Genomic DNA, 16,975 nt, shown 5'->3' with positions numbered 1-16,975 from the left:
ACACAGTCTGTGTGTGTATTCTTAAGCCAAAACAAGTCTACCTGAGCACTAGAAAAAATAGAAAAACAAAACTGTGCATACACTATGTGGAGGCGTTCATTAAATGAACAGTAGTAAACTTGTTTTTCTAACTTGTCCCGCTGCAGATCACTAGCCGCAGGAAGCAGACCAAACCTGATGTATCCCTTTAGCGTGTTTTCATAGCATTAGCTTTTAATAAATATAACATACTCCACCCTCAGAGCAGAGCAGTCCTCAGGTTCCAGCAGAAAAAGTGGTTGTTTTAAATATTTAGATTACATTACAGTTGGGACTTTAAAATAAGCAGTGACTTGTACTGTAGACAGCTATCAGGATCAGCTTGGCAGAATACGTGTAAGCTAACCTAGTGTGGTTACAAAGTATGAGCTTTGAGGTCTATTAGGTTGGTGTTCTTATACATATTTTTATTATTTGTACTACAATAGTGCTTTCTGATATCAGCAAACAGAAAAGCACCACAGTGCTAGATGCTGTAAAAACATAAGTAGTAAGACACACAGTCTCCAGAAAGTTTATAAAATTCCAGCAGAGAAAATGGGAAAAACCTAAGAGAAATAAAAGCTATTCTCGTTAGGCAAACAGCTAACACAGGCCTCAATTCAGCACTACCCTTCAGTGTGTCCAAGTACTTTGTCGAGTCCAAGCCTAAGTCTGTGGCTGAATACATTTTTTTTTTCTATTTCCCAGGTCTTAATTCAGTGGTTTAACTATCCATTTTCTCCTACTAGGTAACAGTACTCCAGTACTCTCCCTTCCAGTCTTAAAATTTCTCCCTCCCTCTGAAAGCCTCTGTGTGGTTGCTGTTTATTCAGGTACTCAGGCCAGCCGAGGACCTGAGTATTAGTAATTTTTTATTACTAATTAGTAATAAATTAGTAATCCAAATTTTCAGAATATTATTCCAGATTTATTTGATTAAATCAAGCTGAAACTTGGCCTTCACTTTTGAGCCTCTCCACCAACAGCAGATCAAGGCTTCTGCAACGTTTCCAGCATTTAACTGTGCAACAGACCATGCCGAGTGGCATGAAAGCTGGAAAGAACCCTGACCAACCCACTGAACTGTAAAGTCAAGAGTCACCATATTCAGTTTTATTAGTGGTCTCAAAGAGCTACTAAAAATATGAGCATCTTCGCAATCTGCCTATCTGGTTTGGTTTGTTGTTTGGGTTTTTTTGAGGAAAGCCTTCATTAAAAGGCATTCTCTTCCCACTGCACTCACTGCAGGTTACACGTTCAAACCAGTGCTGTTCATGTGACAGAATTAGTTCTGCTAGAAACTGGCTCAAAATTCAGTGCAGTTCAGAGGAAGACTTAGTGACTTCACCAGGCTTTGGATAAGACCCAAACGGAGCTTCAGCACTGCCAGATACCCTACTGTAGCCTCCCAAAGCAAAGCTGGCAGCAGCAGCAGCCGAGAAGGGTCATGAATCTTAGCCATGGGCTGTAACATGCCTTGCATTCATTTTCTTGGTCAACCGTGCTTGTTTACATCACAGGAACAACTGTCCCAGGGTGACCTGAAGACACCTTTGACTATTATGCAATCATTCCTTTCTAGCCTACAGACAGGCAAACCTGGCCAAAAAGGGTACAGGATAAAAAAAAAAAACCCTTTAAAAGAAACCCATCTGTTGCTCCATCTGTTCAACCAGGCTTGCTATCCAAAAGATATTTTCAGTAAACATGCCATAGGCAATTGCAACAATCTATACCGTAAATTATGTGACTACATTACCAGTTGAAGCCCCAACCCTTTTTGACCTTGTGTCCAAGTAACCTGCTGTCTTTTTCTCAGCCAAACTGTACCTCAGATCTCTGGATATCTACTAACTGATGAAACAGCCTGAGATAATGGAGAAAATACAGAGGGTTAACACTGAAAGGACACAAAACTTCAGGAAGCCTGCTTTCATTAGTTCTACCCTCATGGAACTACTTCGTTACTCACTCACCCCTCCTAAAAAAACCCTGTTCCCTCAATAACACTGAGAGTACAAGAGACTAAATGGGGAGGGAGATGCATGTGGGGAAACAAGCACACAGGGGGAGATTCTACACGGATGCTTTGTAAAAATAATCTTGCTTGTATTTCAAGGCCAAAAGTTATACGGTACAACTCCTCCTATCTGCTTATCTACCTACCCATCATCCAGGTCAGTAACGTGGACGTCGTCTTGAATTGTCCGACTGCTCTGCAGACCCTCACATCCAGCACACATATAGGTCTTGCAGTCTGTGTAATATTTCTGACGTTTTCCCTTTATACACCTAAAATTCTTGCCAGAGCTTTCATCATAGCAGCTGCCTCACCATCCCCTTGCCTAGTTCTGATCCATACAGCCTCACTCTGTGGGTATCAATCCTTGTCACAGAGCTGCAGAGATCATTTTCCTAAACTTTTATTTTTAGTACATGCCCCTCTGCACATTAGTCTACCAGCTCCGTATTTTCTAATGCAAATATGAATCATTTGCCTTCATTTTATTCTGTTCCAAAAAAGACAGACTCCTACCTGTAACTGACCTATATCAGCCTCTGTCACCTGCTTGTTCAGTTTTCAAACAAGTATGGAGGTAGGCATCCTTTCATGTTGCTCTTTAGTCTTGAGAGGATCTCCTTAAAAACACCAGCAAAAATACCTCATTAAAATCTTTGTTGCAATAACTACCAAAAAAAAAAAAAAAATAGAACCCCAAACCCAAAACCAGGCTCTTACTACTACACAGCAGAGTCCAGCTAAAAGGCAGACTCCTACCTGCAAGGCACTTTGGTCCAGTATGCTGCCTGATCCCTGAATAACTATGGAAACAGTTTTCCAAGCACAGAACTCAGCCCAAAAACCTTCTCTTGAGCTTGGCTAGCTCAGAGTCTAGAACTCTGTGGCACCTGATTGACAGAGAACAGGCAGAAATAAGGCTTCCACATTTTCGCCCAATGTTCCTTTCCCTGCTGAATTTTTACAACAGCTTTCATAGTTACATTTAATCAGCGTGGAATTCTGCAAATATAACACACAAATCAACATTCTGTTTTCCAAATTATCTACATCCAGTGTCCAAATGGCACTTCAAGCATCAATCATCTAAGCTTTATTGATTAACAGGCAACTCCTACTTTCATTTGTCTCCATAAAAATTATTTTGAGGTGGGTTTTTTTAGTATCTGGTCTCTAAAAGCTTTCCCAATTATTACATTTTTCTGCATCCCCACAGCTAGACACTAGTCAAGTAAGACTCCTGTTTCTCAGTCAGGGCAAGGCTGAAAACAGAGACAATACCTTGCCTCTATGAGAAAAGACACAAAATAGTGCTTCTCATGTTCCTCTTCTATCAAAAATTGCCCCATTCAGCTCATAATCCCAATCCCAAACTGGATTCCTACTGCTTTAAATCACAATTACTTGTTAGTTTTCAACACATCAAGTATCCAAGAAAATCAATTTATGTGCAAGAAACAGCTGCACCTAAAAGTGCGGTTCCAAAGGAAGTTCTTTTGCTGATACCAAAGGAATGCCTGAAAAGCCACTCCTCAAAGTACTCCCTAAAGAAGTACAATCAAAAGAATATTAGTTCACACAATGGAAAGAATGAGGACTTGAACCTCACCCAGAAGGATGGCAGAACAGACACACTCTGGTATTCGATGGGGAAAGATTGCAGAGCCGAAGATCAGCTTGCTCTTCCCATCCTGCAGCACTGCAAGGCACCCGCAGCACCAGCTCCTGCCCCAGTGATATTTGTTCCCTGAACAGCGCAAAGGAAGCCAGAACAATGCAGGAGAGAGCATATTTATCCACGTGAGCATTCGTACAGACCATGTATTTGGTACAGTTCCTCCTCTGCATCTCTCCTGCCATAACCATGTCGCAGCACAGCATCCTATACTGATCAGAGATGAAACAGTAGCAGGGAGTCTCAAAGCAGGTTACTGTACAGCAAAATTAAAACACATAACTTATGGGAACACCTGGATTACATACACATGTAATTTTGTATTTTTGGCATTTTATGACAGTGTTTTTACAGGAAAACCTGCAGAAATACCAAATATTTAAGAGCAGACAGGTAGGAATTCCTCTTTTAGGACTTGCCATGCAGATTCATTATGAATCATTTGGACCCAACAGTTTATGCAACTGTCAGAGGCCCAGTCACGAGAGCCCAGGCATCACAAACCATAGCTTTATTTTCTGATGTATTCATTGCCATTTGTCAATCATCGAAGAATCAACAAAATTGCATTATACATTATTGCAAGGTCCTGTGTGGCCGTAACCTTAGAATTAACAATTCCAGTGATCAGAAGTGACGTCTGAGCTCTTCCCCTGGAAAGAATCTGTCGCTGTAAGCAACTAAGCAAGCTGACGACACAGCTCCTTGTCTATAAAACACATATCACAAATATCACCTTTTCTAGATTTCATTGCTGGCGGATACTATCACATAAATGAGTCTGATCCTGTAATGTCCCTGCTTAATTTCCCACTGATTAGAATAAAAACAGAAGCTACACAGCACTTCCAAGGGCTGCGTCTTAAAGTCAGAACACAGTTAGGCATCCTGCATCTGGGAAACAACATCAGATCTACAGACAGAGTCAGTAGAAAAGCCTGGGCTTTCACAATAAAGACAGATCCACCCCATCAAGAGTCAGTCCAGAAGTCACCCTTGAGAATGACACGGCACAGGGAAAAGTGTTTTTAAATCAAAGTAACACTGCCAGGAAATTCAAGATGAACGTTCCACATTGTATCTATTTTCCACAGAATGTAACATGGAGACTAAAAGGCAGAGTAACAAACTAAACTGTAACAGAAGTTCAGGAGGATATACACCATTCCCACAGCTTTCCTCTCCTGCCACTTCCCAGAAGCACAGCTGAAAGCAGGCTGGTAACCCAACACAGGTACACAAAGCACGTAACTGCTTAATTTCATAACACAGCTCGATATGGCTTCAACCCATATTCCATTCCAACCCTTAGCAACTCTATCTTTCATGCTTGGAAACAATTCAACACATCCACTGTTTCTGAACACGATTATTTATTACATTATCTCAGGATCCAGGAAAGGCTGCGCCTTAATTACAACAACATGTGCAGTATTGCGAAGTCGGTTCCCGATCACTGGCTTCTCAAGGAGGCTCCACTTCTCCAGGAAAACATTTGCTTTCCTAACACAAGAAGTACTTTTCACTCCACATTGGGATTTACAAACCGCCCTGCCAAGCAGCAGTCACCATGCCAGATCACAGCTCCGCACAGCCATTCAGCAGCAATATGAAGAACAGAAGACCAGAACTGCGGAACACTACATTTAAAACCAAAATGTTACTGTAGTTGAAGCCTAAGTACCACTTACAGAACACACAGAAAAGAATTTCTTTGGAGGACATTTTCAGGCACCGAAGGTAGAAATTAGATACACAATTTTGTTCTGGTTAGTGGCAACTGCATCTATAATTACCTATTCACAACAACAATAAAAAAAAAGTCAGCTTGAAGACAAGATGATGAAAATAGCCCAAATTTACTATTAACACTTGCTAAGACAGTCAAGATTCATGTAAGTTATCTTCTACTTTTCTTCTAATTCTCTATTTTTCACAAGTATTTAGGATTCAGAGGGGAACATATATCCGGTTGACCAACAAAAGCAAACAATAATCTGACTGACAGCTTACTGCCTTGCAAGAGTCACCATCTATAGAGTCACTTTAGCTGTCTCAAGACAATGGACCAGCACCCTAACGGATTCAGCAGTTTATTTGAGACTGTTGTTTAAATAAGAGAGACAGCATTTACAGGTCCTAATCCTCATCACCCACTTGCAGCCCTTCATCTTCCATCATCTCCATTCCCAAGACAACACAAGAACAACAGACAATTTGCACCCCGGTTTCCAGGCTAACGAGAGGGTCAGCTGTAGGGCTGACGTTACTAACTCTGTTACCTGGTCAAAGAACAGCCCAAGCACGTTGAAGATCTTCCTAGTACGTTCAACATGCACAGTTTACATTTTTCTAGCGCTACGTTTCTGTAGCAGTGGGAATGAACACATACGCTGTCCCAACAAACCCAACATCTTTTATCGAGGTTGCACCACAAAAACTGAAGAGCTTGAACTTATACGACACCCGCAGGGTTTGTGTCCCTGCCACTTGAGGGTGAAGGAGAGAAATTTATGCACAGACGATTTCAAAGACCTTATTTTGAAAACAAACAGTTTGTATAGCTGTTTCCCCCCAAAATGTTTTCACAATCCAGACAAACAAGAAGCCAAGACATGAACAGTCCTACAGTAACACGCCAATACTAACAACTCGCCACATAAGAAATACATGTCAACAAACAATATCCACATTCCACCAGGGATAAAAACACAATTAACATTAAAAGCTTCGGGTCTCCCAGATAAAAAAAGAGGCTACACAATGTGTATGAGGATGCTGGGGGTGGTTGATCTCACCAAACATCATCCAGGGCGTTATTTTAGAGTCAGGTCCAGATTAGTTTCCCACAAACCTGCTCTCTTTTGTACCAGCAAGGTATTTAAATACCTTTATTATAATATATTTATATACAAGTTATTTTAAAACCGTCTTGCCAGCGACAGATATGCGTACAAAGGCGAGCGATCTCCTACAAAAGGATTAAGAAATCTGGAAAGTTGCAAAGCGTCGAAGGGGGCGGGGGGGGTTATTGGGTGATTTTATTACGGCTGTAAATAAACCCGGTGGCAGGCTGAGCGGGACCGGAGGGACATCAGATCCCCCCAGCTGCAGCCTGGAGGGGCCGCAGCGGCGCTGGCAGCCTGCCCCGCACCGGGACCCCCCCCGCCCCGCAGCGGAAAGCCCGCACCGGGACCCCCCCCCCACCCCGCCGCCCCGCAGCGGGAAGCCCGAGCGCTTCCATGGAGGAAGCCGCCGCTCCCAGCGCTGCGCCTCGCGGGCCGCCCGCAGCCTGCCCCGCCGGGGGCCGGGGCTCCTGACAGCTGCGGCCGCCGCTCACACAGCCCGGCCCCAGGCTGCGGCCCGGCCCCGACGGCCGAGGGGCCTCCGCGCTCGGCGGGGCTGCCAGCCCCCGGGGCGGCCGGGCGGGCCGCGGGGCAGGGCCCGACCCCCCAGCCGGCGCCGGCCGGGCCGCCATGTTAGCGGCGGCGGCACTCGCGGCTTCCCCCGGGTGCCGGCGGGGCCTAGCGCCGGGCGGGCGAGGGCCGCACCCGGGCCGCCGCCGAGCCCCCCCAGCCCGGGCGAGGCAGCGCCCGCCGCCGCGGCCCGGCAGGTGCGTCCCGCCCGGGGCTGAGCGCCCTCCCCTCGGCTGTCAGCGGGCAGGGGCGCGGGGAGGGGAGGAGGGCCGGGCCCGCCGCCCCCCGCCCCGGCAGGCGGCCCCGCCGCCCGCCCCGCTCACCCGAAATCCTGGTCCATGGACTTGAAGAAGAACTTGTAGCTGTGCACGGGCCGGTTGCTGAGGACATTTTTGAAATCGGCCAGAGTGACTTTCTCCGGCGGGACGGGCAGCTTCACCAGGTACGGGGTCTCCTCCTCGTCGATGTGGTAGATGATTTTAGTCTCCGCCATGGGCGAGGGGGAGCGGAGGGGAGGCGGCCCGGGCCCCCGCCGCCGCTCGGCTCCTCTCACGGCCTGCGGCCCAGAGCCGCCCCCGACAGGAAGGCAGCTCCCAGCGCCCGGCCGCCGCCGCGCAGGGGCTCCTCGGCCGGGATTTCGCTCCCTGCACTGCTCTCTAGCTGCCCGACCCGGGAACGGCAGCCCGCCGCCGCCCGCCCCGCCTGCATCCTCCGGCCGCGGCTCGCCGCACCCCCCGCTCCTCCTCTCGCCGCCGCGCTGGGCTGCGGCCCCCGCGGAGCCCGTCCCCGGGCAGCGGCGGGAGGCGGCGGGGGCGCGGGGCGGCCGGGCCTGCCGCCCTCCTGCCGCCGCCGCCGCTCTGCACGCCCCGCCGCCGCGCTCCCGCACGCTGCCCCCTGCTGGCGCGGCGGCGCCACAGCACGGCACGGCCAGGCACGGCACGGCACGGCGCCACGGCTGGGCCCGGGCGGCACGGCATGGCGCGGTGGCACCACGGCCGGACCCGGCACGGCACTGCCCGGCGCTGCCTGCCACCCCTGCAGCCCCCCGGGTGGGTGAGCCGTGCCGCCGTGCCTGGGACATGAGCGGGCCGGCAGGGGGGCACGGAATCCGGGCGGATTTCGAGCAGGCAGGGCAGATGCAGGTTTCAGCAGATGCAGGTTTTGGCAACCGCAAGGCATCGGCCCCATCCTTCCCAGGGGAGCTGGGTGCCAAGGTGCTGAGCGCCCGCTCCTTGCCCTGAGCATCACCCTTCGCCTTCGGGCTGCTCGGGGCACGAATGCAGCTCCGGGCACCCCTGGCGTGGCGTGAGCTGCCCCAGTGCAGCACCAACATGCTGCTCTCCCTGCATGAGCATCCTATGGAAAACAGCTGGTGTCCCAGTAAATGTGCCTCACGGGCTCCAGCAACGCTGCTGGCCCCCTTGCAATGCTGCCCTTATTTCCTCCTTCTAGGAATTAGCAAACACTTCCCAGGCACAGACCCCAGGCATTGTACAACGGCGGGCAGTGTCCTTACACCGCAGCAGGAAAAGGGAGTTACATTACTATACGTATACTCGCGTTAGTAAAGCGTTCTAGCCGAACTCGGCGGTCCCTACAAAAGACGCAAGATACATTCTCTGCGATCACTTTAGAGGAGAGATGGGCAGGGCAGAGAACTGACTGACGTGACCCACAGCGTTACAAGGGCCAGCAAACTGCTGAATTCCAGGTATCTGGAGGATTCGGACCCCTCGCCCCCAGCGGCCCCGTGCCCTTTTGTGTCTCCTGGGAGCTGAGGTGGGTTCTGTTCAAGCGATGAGCTCACGGATTCTCTGCAGATCATGACATTTTCCGCAGTGCAGTTGGCTTCTCCACAGCTTATGCTAATAAGAGAGCGGAGACACATTTGTGGCTTAGAAGAAATGGCTTTTAATAGCCACTTCAATGGAAGCCTGTTGGGCACGGAGCTTGCTGAGGTGCTTGGCACAGAGCGAGCTAAGGGTTGCTGGTCAATGCTATCAGGTGACATAGGTATGTTTTAGAGCACACGTGTTTTGCAGGTGATACACTTGGGAAGAGTTCACCTTTCTTTCTAGAAAACCCCAAAAATGACAGCCAGAAAAGGAAGATTTCAGAACTGTGTGCTTAGGTCTCAAGGAATTTTTTGTTCACTGAAAAAATACTTCTTCTGGAAAATCCCAAGCTAATCACATTCTCTCTTTTACCCTTTCAAAGAGAGAAATAGTCTTTCAATATTCTTTCAAACTTCCCAGAATATTCCGCTGCTTTCTGAGAAGGGCTAAATCCCAGCTCAGGGACTGAACTACCTGCGGCACTGGACAGATTTTTCTACCAGCTTGAAACAGAGGAGCCAACTGTGTTAGAGGCTGCCAAAAGGTTTGTTAACATTATTGCTATTTATTATTTTCAATTTTCTGAAAGTTTAATCATTACCAGTTCCCAGATCCTACCAGCACACTACCTACCACATGAACGCTGAGATACCGCTTCCAGAGCCCAATTGTCCTAGGCAGAGCCAGATCTGGTACCTCTCTACCAACAGCAGGGTTAACCCGCAACTCAACAAGATTTAACAATATTGAAAAAAACCCAAAATTGTCAAGTATCTGCTGTCATTTCTGGTACGGTGAAGCAATTATGAAATCACATTCACTGGGGCTCTCCAACACCAGTGATTTGCTCATCTGCTGACATTCATACCACTCAACACTGCCCAACTTGGAACGCTTGCATGCTCATCAAGCAAGGTAAGGTAAAAAGCAAAGGTATGGCCTTAGTCTTCATCACCTAACTAGCTATTTGGTACTGGTTTAAGTCAGGAATGACCTACTTAGTACACTGCAAAGAGTACTTCCCAAGAATGGTAGCCACCGATGGTCAGGGATTTCTCACTCTTTTAGTTTTGGAATTCTGAAAGAGTAAGGCGTAAAGTACTGAAGATTTCCACGAACTATGCATTCAGCTTTCTGTCCTGTGTGTACGCGCAGACACATGCCACGGTTCTGCAAGCACCTGCGAATACTCTTGGTATGGAGAGTATGCCCTGAATCCGTCAATTCCACCACACACAAGAATTTCTGAGCAAGAATGGGGAAGGCTTCCTTTGGCAGGACAGTAAAATAACTCTCATACAGGCTATATTTTCTGAGATACTGAGCTTTATGTTGTTTTTGCAGTATGAAAAACTTCAGGTTTTACTTAATGACCTCCTGAATTCCTCAAAGATGCAGGTGGTATCCACACAATGATAAATCTGCAAAGAGCTCTGTTCTTGCTCTGTTAGCTTCGCTTTTACTTTTGACAACTGATAATACAATGAGTTGTGTAATTGTCAGATGACTACCTTGGAATAGGCACAGTAAGACTGGATCTATGACTCACAAAAAGCTTTCTGTGTCCCCATAAAGCATAGAAGAGAGGAGATAACCCACTTTCACATTACAGTCCAACCACAAGCTAATCCAATTAAAGAGCGGACATAGGAACGCAGAATACACCACCTTAGCAAACCACTGGTCCATCAGGGCTAACACCTTGCTTCTTGCAGAGCTCAGGGCTTAACATTTCGGTGGAAAATAAATATAAGGCATAAAATCTCTTGCTATTAGTGCTGTGCTCTCCCTGATAGAGCAAATAGTCTTGCTGACTCCTGCAGGAAGCAGGTAGTGTCCTGAGGCATAAAAGCTGCTGCCTACCCTTTTCTTAATAGCGGTGCACTTCGTTACCCCATAGAGAACAAGCAAGCCCTTTTAAAAAGCCATCCTTTGAATTATAGTGATGGCTTTTGCTTATCTCAGTGAATTTGAAACACTCATCACACTCCGGATGCTTAGCAAGAAAGTATTTGTTTTAAAGAGATACGACAAAAAGAAACCCAAAGCTCCAAGTGTCAAAACTGTGACTTGGGACCCTTTCTGAGATTTCATGGATATTTCTTATCCACCTGCAAGAATTTATCTTTCACTTGGAGGATGATTTTTTCTCAGGAGTCAGTCGCTGGCAGTTTTGCCACTCATGTTGATAAAATCAGGTGTGACTATGAGGTCCTTTCATTTGGGCAGTCAACCCTAGGAAATGAAGACTTCTGTTTTCATTTGTTTCAGTAACACAGCAGGATCAATGCGGTTAGTGTCGCCCCGAGCATCCCATCATGTACTGCCAGCTATCCGTGCCACTTGTAGGACCAGTGGTACCCTACAAGGAGGCCAGTAGTGTGGATGTATTAGAAACTAAACTGATGACACCCGCTAGCCATGGAAGATTCCTTCCAGACTGGAATCACAGTGACACAAAATCTGGGTTGTCAAAGTACTGAGTCCCATCGGTAGATCTAGTCTTTATATTCCTTTGCTTAAGTATTTTCTCCAAAATGACCATTTTAAATGGTTTTAAAATAAAAGGAGAAACTGATTTTGGACTTTTACCATTGAAGGGCTGTATCAGAAGCTGGTGTCTAAGTGAACCACACAGGATCTGTTAGCCAACCTATTCCTCGTCTTCAGAGATCCTAAGTTTTCCCACAGGGCGCACTATGTGAAGACTTTCAGCACATTCAAAAAGCCAAGTTATGCAGCTACTCTTCATCTCTGGAGCAAAGATTCCATCTCGTTCTGCCAATTCACACAGGCAAGATTAGCATCAATGCAGAATAAGAACTAAACATGGAAATGATCCTAAGAGAGGAAGAGAAGCAGAAATAAATAACTGCAACCACACAGTTTGGATGTGCTTAAAATTAAGATGCTGTAGGCTGGCTCCCAAGCTGGGACACGTCAGCAGGATGCACCCCAAGTCAGTTCACGCTACTCATGGATCTGGTCTAAAAGATCTGCAAGGGTGGTTTTTTTCCTTTTATTCTTCCTCTCTGTGCAGCAGACCTTGGGCACAGTCAGGTCATGGCAGTATTTGGTCCCTATGGTTTAGAAGAAAATAAAGACATAAAACACTAGAGGGAGGCAAAACCTTTGCAGTCCAGCCATCTGCTCTCCAGCCTCCCTGGCAAAGCTCCCCAGGGCTTTCATTGCCACTAGATTCAAATACAAATAAACCCAAATAAACCTGAGGGGGAAATGACAGAGGGTATTTTCAGTGACATTTCCAAAAACCCTCTTAACTGAGGAAGGTGTGTTATGGAGGGATATTGCCCTACTGGTCTGTAGGCATGAGCACTGTATACTTTGCACGGGAGGGGGAATAAAGAAAAGGACAACATTCATGTTGGTGCTCTACAGGGACTGCTAAACAGGAATTAGAAGAATGGAATGGAAAACATTAACCAGCATCGTCAGCAGATGCACACAACATATGGGATTCATGGGAGGAGATACTCTTCATTCCTGTTTCAGTCACTTTTTCATCTAACTTGAGTCAATTGATGATTGTTCAGTTACTGCTATGGAAAGTCAGTTCTGTTACGGTGTGATCCTGGACTGCTGGAAGAATTATCACACTGAACAAACTATGTTCCTGTCTTTTCAAGGTCTCCCAGCAATAGCAAACCTCAAGTGAAAACCACTCATATGGAATGGCATCAACCTCCCTACCCCTGCTACAGAAATGCTGCTAACTTCTGTCTCGGAACTCAACGGTACTTTAAAACAACAGCCAAAACAGTGGAGATGAGTCTGGAAAGATGTGAAATGTTATTGCAAAAGGCAACAGGTTGAGCACTTTGAATCACTGAGTGACATCAAGCTGGTATGGATGGAAGTACCTTTATCTCCATCATGTGCTTGTGGTAGATGGGTCTTCAGAGGGAAATTTGTATGAGATGCTCTGGTGTCTGGGCAAAAAGCTCTGACTGAAAGCAAGAAGTGATGCCTTCCAGGCAAGCCCTTCCTTGCTGCTGAATCACATACACAAAGCGCTGTGGGTTAGAACATCAGTACTCCAGCTACGAAAACTCAGCACTCCTACACTTTTTTCTGGAGCCTTCTTAGTGCCAGTCATGGAGAACCAGTCACTAGTGCACACGTAGACTTTTGGCAGTCTCAAGCATTTGCAAACACTTGCACACGATGCGCACCTCATCAATGAGTTTAATGTTGATCCCAGCTCACACTCATCCTGACTCAATCTATTTTCTTTCCTCAGCCATCTTCTGGTTCTCCTACCTCTTCGTAAGCAGCTGCAGCACTTTTTTAAAAGGGGAGAGCCACACTTGAAAAATGTCCCTGCAGCAACTGTCTTCAGAGCAGCTGATCTACAGAGCCACATACACGTTTAGAAACTTGGCCTCTAGGAAACAGTGGAGGCTTTTTGCTTACAAATGTCTATTTGGATCGTTATCCTACTTCTCTCTGTTCCCTGGTGTTTCTTCTTCCCCTCAGAAATTTGTTCTGGTAATGACTAACAAGTCCCTCTCCATGGGCAAGACTCTCCTCACCGGAGGCAGGAGGAGAACGGGGATAATCTGGACTTCATTTCAGACAAGTCAAAGACAATGAAAATATTTAAGTGGTCTGCAAAGCAGGCCCCGTGGTTGCTGAATTAGTTGGGGTTTTTTTGTTTCCAGCTGCTTTCCTGGAAAATCAGACCCACTGCCTACAGAGACAGAGAAAAGTAGCAAGATGCCCCAGCAACAAATAACCAACAGTGCCTGGGCTGGAGTCTGCAGAAACCCCATGTACCAGCAGAAAAGAACAGGGCTCAAAGCATTAATGACACTATGCAGTAAGACCTCACTCTTCAAGATAATTGTGTAATTGCAGCTACCCTTTTTTTGCAGGCTCCCCCATGTTTAGAAAAAAGAAAAAAAAAGTGCCACACTGGGTTCAAGAGGGAACCAGGCAATTTGTACATGCACAGTGTCAGGCAAGTACAAATAAACAGGCCTGCAAACACTGCATTTGTATTTTTGAAGCCCCCCAAAAAACTCCACTCAAGCTCCATATTCCCCCAACGAAGAACAGATACAGAAATCCAATCCAACATGTGTCAGTCACCTCCATCCACCAAAATGGTAGCATCTCTAGCTCCCAACATCAACAGTATAATTTGAATATTGTTTTTTTTTACAGCATGGTGCTCTAGTTTGCCTGTGCCATTTAAGAGGAGGGGAAAAAAAAAAAAAAGGTAAGTTTAAATCTTAGGAAAATGCTGTTGAGTCAGATGTTCCCAGTGGGGCTGGCATCAGCTCCAGGATGATCTCACTTTGCCCAAAGTATCTTTTTTCAGGAGGTCTCATTTGGCTTCCCCTCACCATGAAGAATCTCACCTACAGATTGTAGCAGGGGCTGACCAGGAAAGTCCCACAACAATACAGAATGGGTATTTCAGAGGAGATCTTTGTCGTACATGGCCCCTGGCTCTACCTGCTCAACTTTTTTCTTTGTTGTAACAGAATTAATTTTCTGATCACTCGTTCTCAGCGACAGCAGAGGCCAGAGAGAAGGAACTACTCCCCACCTCCTTCTCACTGTCTTCAGCTCCCAACCCTTTTAACCTAGGGTTTACACACACACCTACACCCCCACACACCCCCACACCCTCCCCAGTTATCTGAGAAGACACAAGCAGCCATCACTGGGCAATCCACCCTAGTGAAGACGTGGTATGAAATGGCTGGCTGTAGTATGATTTCCAACCAGGTGAGAGAAAAGATAATACTTCCACCAGAGGTAGACAAGCCGGTCCATAATCTTAGTTTGCTAAATGCACTTCTTTGCCACTTTTTAGCTTCGTATCCTGCTTTGATCCTTCAAATTCTTGCACCTGCACTGTCCATCCATGCAGCAATACAAGCTGTTTCCATCAGTGTCCCTGGAAGAACTCTGTCATGCCAGCTGGGATACTACTCAGTGGGTGGAAGTCCTCCAAGAGCAGAATGTGCAGCAGGAACTTTGCAAGGTGTTAGTTCTGCAAGGAAAAGAGGAATTTGGGCTGGAAGCGGTATAAAACTGTGCAGCTAACTATTCCAGCAGGATATGTTACCTTCCCTTCTGGCCCTGCCAAATTATGTACTATGAAGGAGCTGCCAGCCTTCAGTTCTGATAGATGCTTTGAACATACCATCTACAGCTGCAGATCTGTTCAGTATACAACACTTCTGAAAAGCTAAAATCCGTCTGCGGGCCCCATGACCAAGTCAAATGATGATGTCCCATGTGGAAACCACATTGAAATCACTGGAATAACTTATTGCATCCGCTCTGCACTTTGTCAAGCACTTTGGGATGCTCCAAGATGAAATATACTGCACAGCTATTGGGAAGAATTAGCTAATGCTGGCTAATGGCTTAGATAGCATCTCCAAAGAGCAAGAAATAAAATCAACCTTAACTTGAAACTCCATTATATTCTCCTTTATTTCTTAAATGTTAGGAGAGTTACAGAACAATGATAAATGGTAAAAGTTAAGTGACAACAATAATGAAAATTAATTCTGTTACAACAAAGAAAAAAGTGTTACGGAACAAGCCCTCCTCTCTGTCTTGAGAGGAAGCAGAGCATGCACAGAGCTGAAAAGAAGGGGCTCTTGTTCTCGTCTCAGTTTTAACCCCTTTCAAGGTCCCTTTTCTTGTTCCACAACAAGGGCTTGCAGTCCATACATCACCCTAAAAGAGACTTCCATTTCTCTGCCCTCACTGAGCTACAGTACTCACTGAGAAGTAATTGGTATAAAAATACTAGGGGTTATTACTATTTTAACTAACTGAACATAAAATGCATGTCTCGGGAAACCAAGGAGACTATAACAAGGCAAAGTCTGCCAAGAGCCTGCCAAGTGACAGGTAAAGAAATCAATCAAGATGCAGCATGCCATTAGTACAGTGAGAACATTACTCTGAATAACTCAGGTGAAGCACGTTTACCCAAGTGCTACACACCTCAACAAATTGCTTCTCCACGAGAGGCAAGTTACTGTGCCGTATGAGGGCAAGAAAGGCTGAGATGAGAGAGAGAGAGAGAGAGAGAAAGCCAACCTGTCTAGAATTGCATGGAGTCTAAGGCAAAGTAGGAACCGAAAACAGTGGTCCTGCCCCTAAGCCTAGTGGATAATCGTGAGTCAAGCCTTCTAAATTTCATTTGCAGGATCAGCTACGTAGACTTCATGCCAATGCCAAAGACTGCCAGAATACAAGTGCACATGTGAAGGACCTAAATGGCTTTTCACCAGTATTTAAGGCCAAACAGCCTTTAAAAATTCCTCCGTGTTAAGAAATAAACAAACAAAACTCTTCAGTTTAGCATTCAGTTTTCTTTCTCTCTTTTTTTCCCAACAGTTTGCAACACAACTGATTACCCAGCAGTCTTGCCTGGATCTCTTTCAACCAGAATTTTAACATACTAAATTACATACTGGATGTGGCATGCTGCTTTTGAAAACCACTGTTCTGATCATCAGTCCCATCACACAATGTATGCCACTCCTGAAAAAAAAAAAAAAGGGCCAGAATCTCAACTTGGGCTCCTATCTTGATCAGCCTAGGCTTATCCTGGCGTGTCTGACCATTACCCAAATTCAAACTAGTGATCAAAGCAAAAATGAGGAACTTGTAAAGTTCTTCCTAGTCCTTGTTTCAAAGAACATATTAATTTTTTTTCCCCTTAAGCTATTTTGCAGCCTAGAAGTCAAATAAAATATTTAAATGCCTCTGGAGTTTATGAGTAACCCCACTTTGAGCTGGTGTCTGTATGAGCTGTGCGGAGCAATTCGAACTGGCAAGTAAAGATCTCCAACCTTTGACTCACAGACATGAAAGGGAGGGAGAAAGACGTTAATGACAATTGCTTGAGACTGTGCCACCCTGATGGAATAACCAGCGCAGCCTTATGCACCTGCAGGAATGCGGCTTGGATTTCAATCAGGTCCAGCCAAAGGCAGCCTGCTCTGGGGGA

At 46.2% G+C, this 16,975-nt stretch overlaps 1 protein-coding gene and 1 long non-coding RNA gene across 4 annotated transcripts in view; one reads left to right on the top strand and one right to left on the bottom strand.

Annotated features, from left to right (window-relative positions):
* Positions 1 to 8,013, bottom strand: part of DVL1 (dishevelled segment polarity protein 1) — a 104,701-nt gene extending 96,688 nt beyond the window's left edge. For 2 of the 3 annotated variants that reach the window (XM_055706037.1, XM_055706038.1), the window contains exon 1: positions 7,456 to 8,012. In XM_055706037.1, coding sequence (XP_055562012.1) covers positions 7,456 to 7,625 — 170 coding nt within the window. In that variant the 5' untranslated portion in view covers positions 7,626 to 8,012. Of the gene's footprint in view, positions 1 to 7,455 lie in introns of all 3 variants that reach the window. The other variant, XM_055706036.1, reaches the window with a different exon arrangement.
* LOC129735718 (uncharacterized) lies at positions 7,435 to 15,664 on the top strand. Its single transcript, XR_008731546.1, has 3 exons — positions 7,435 to 7,574; positions 9,352 to 9,511; positions 14,155 to 15,664. It is a non-coding gene; the product is annotated as an uncharacterized LOC129735718 (long non-coding RNA).
* The last annotated feature ends 1,311 nt before the right edge of the window (positions 15,665 to 16,975 follow it).

Source organism: Falco cherrug, chromosome 3, assembly GCF_023634085.1.
Source record: "Falco cherrug isolate bFalChe1 chromosome 3, bFalChe1.pri, whole genome shotgun sequence".
Lineage (NCBI taxonomy): Eukaryota > Metazoa > Chordata > Aves > Falconiformes > Falconidae > Falco > Falco cherrug.
The sequence above is the reverse complement of the archived record's forward strand: the minus strand, read 5'-3'. Positions and strand labels throughout refer to the sequence as shown.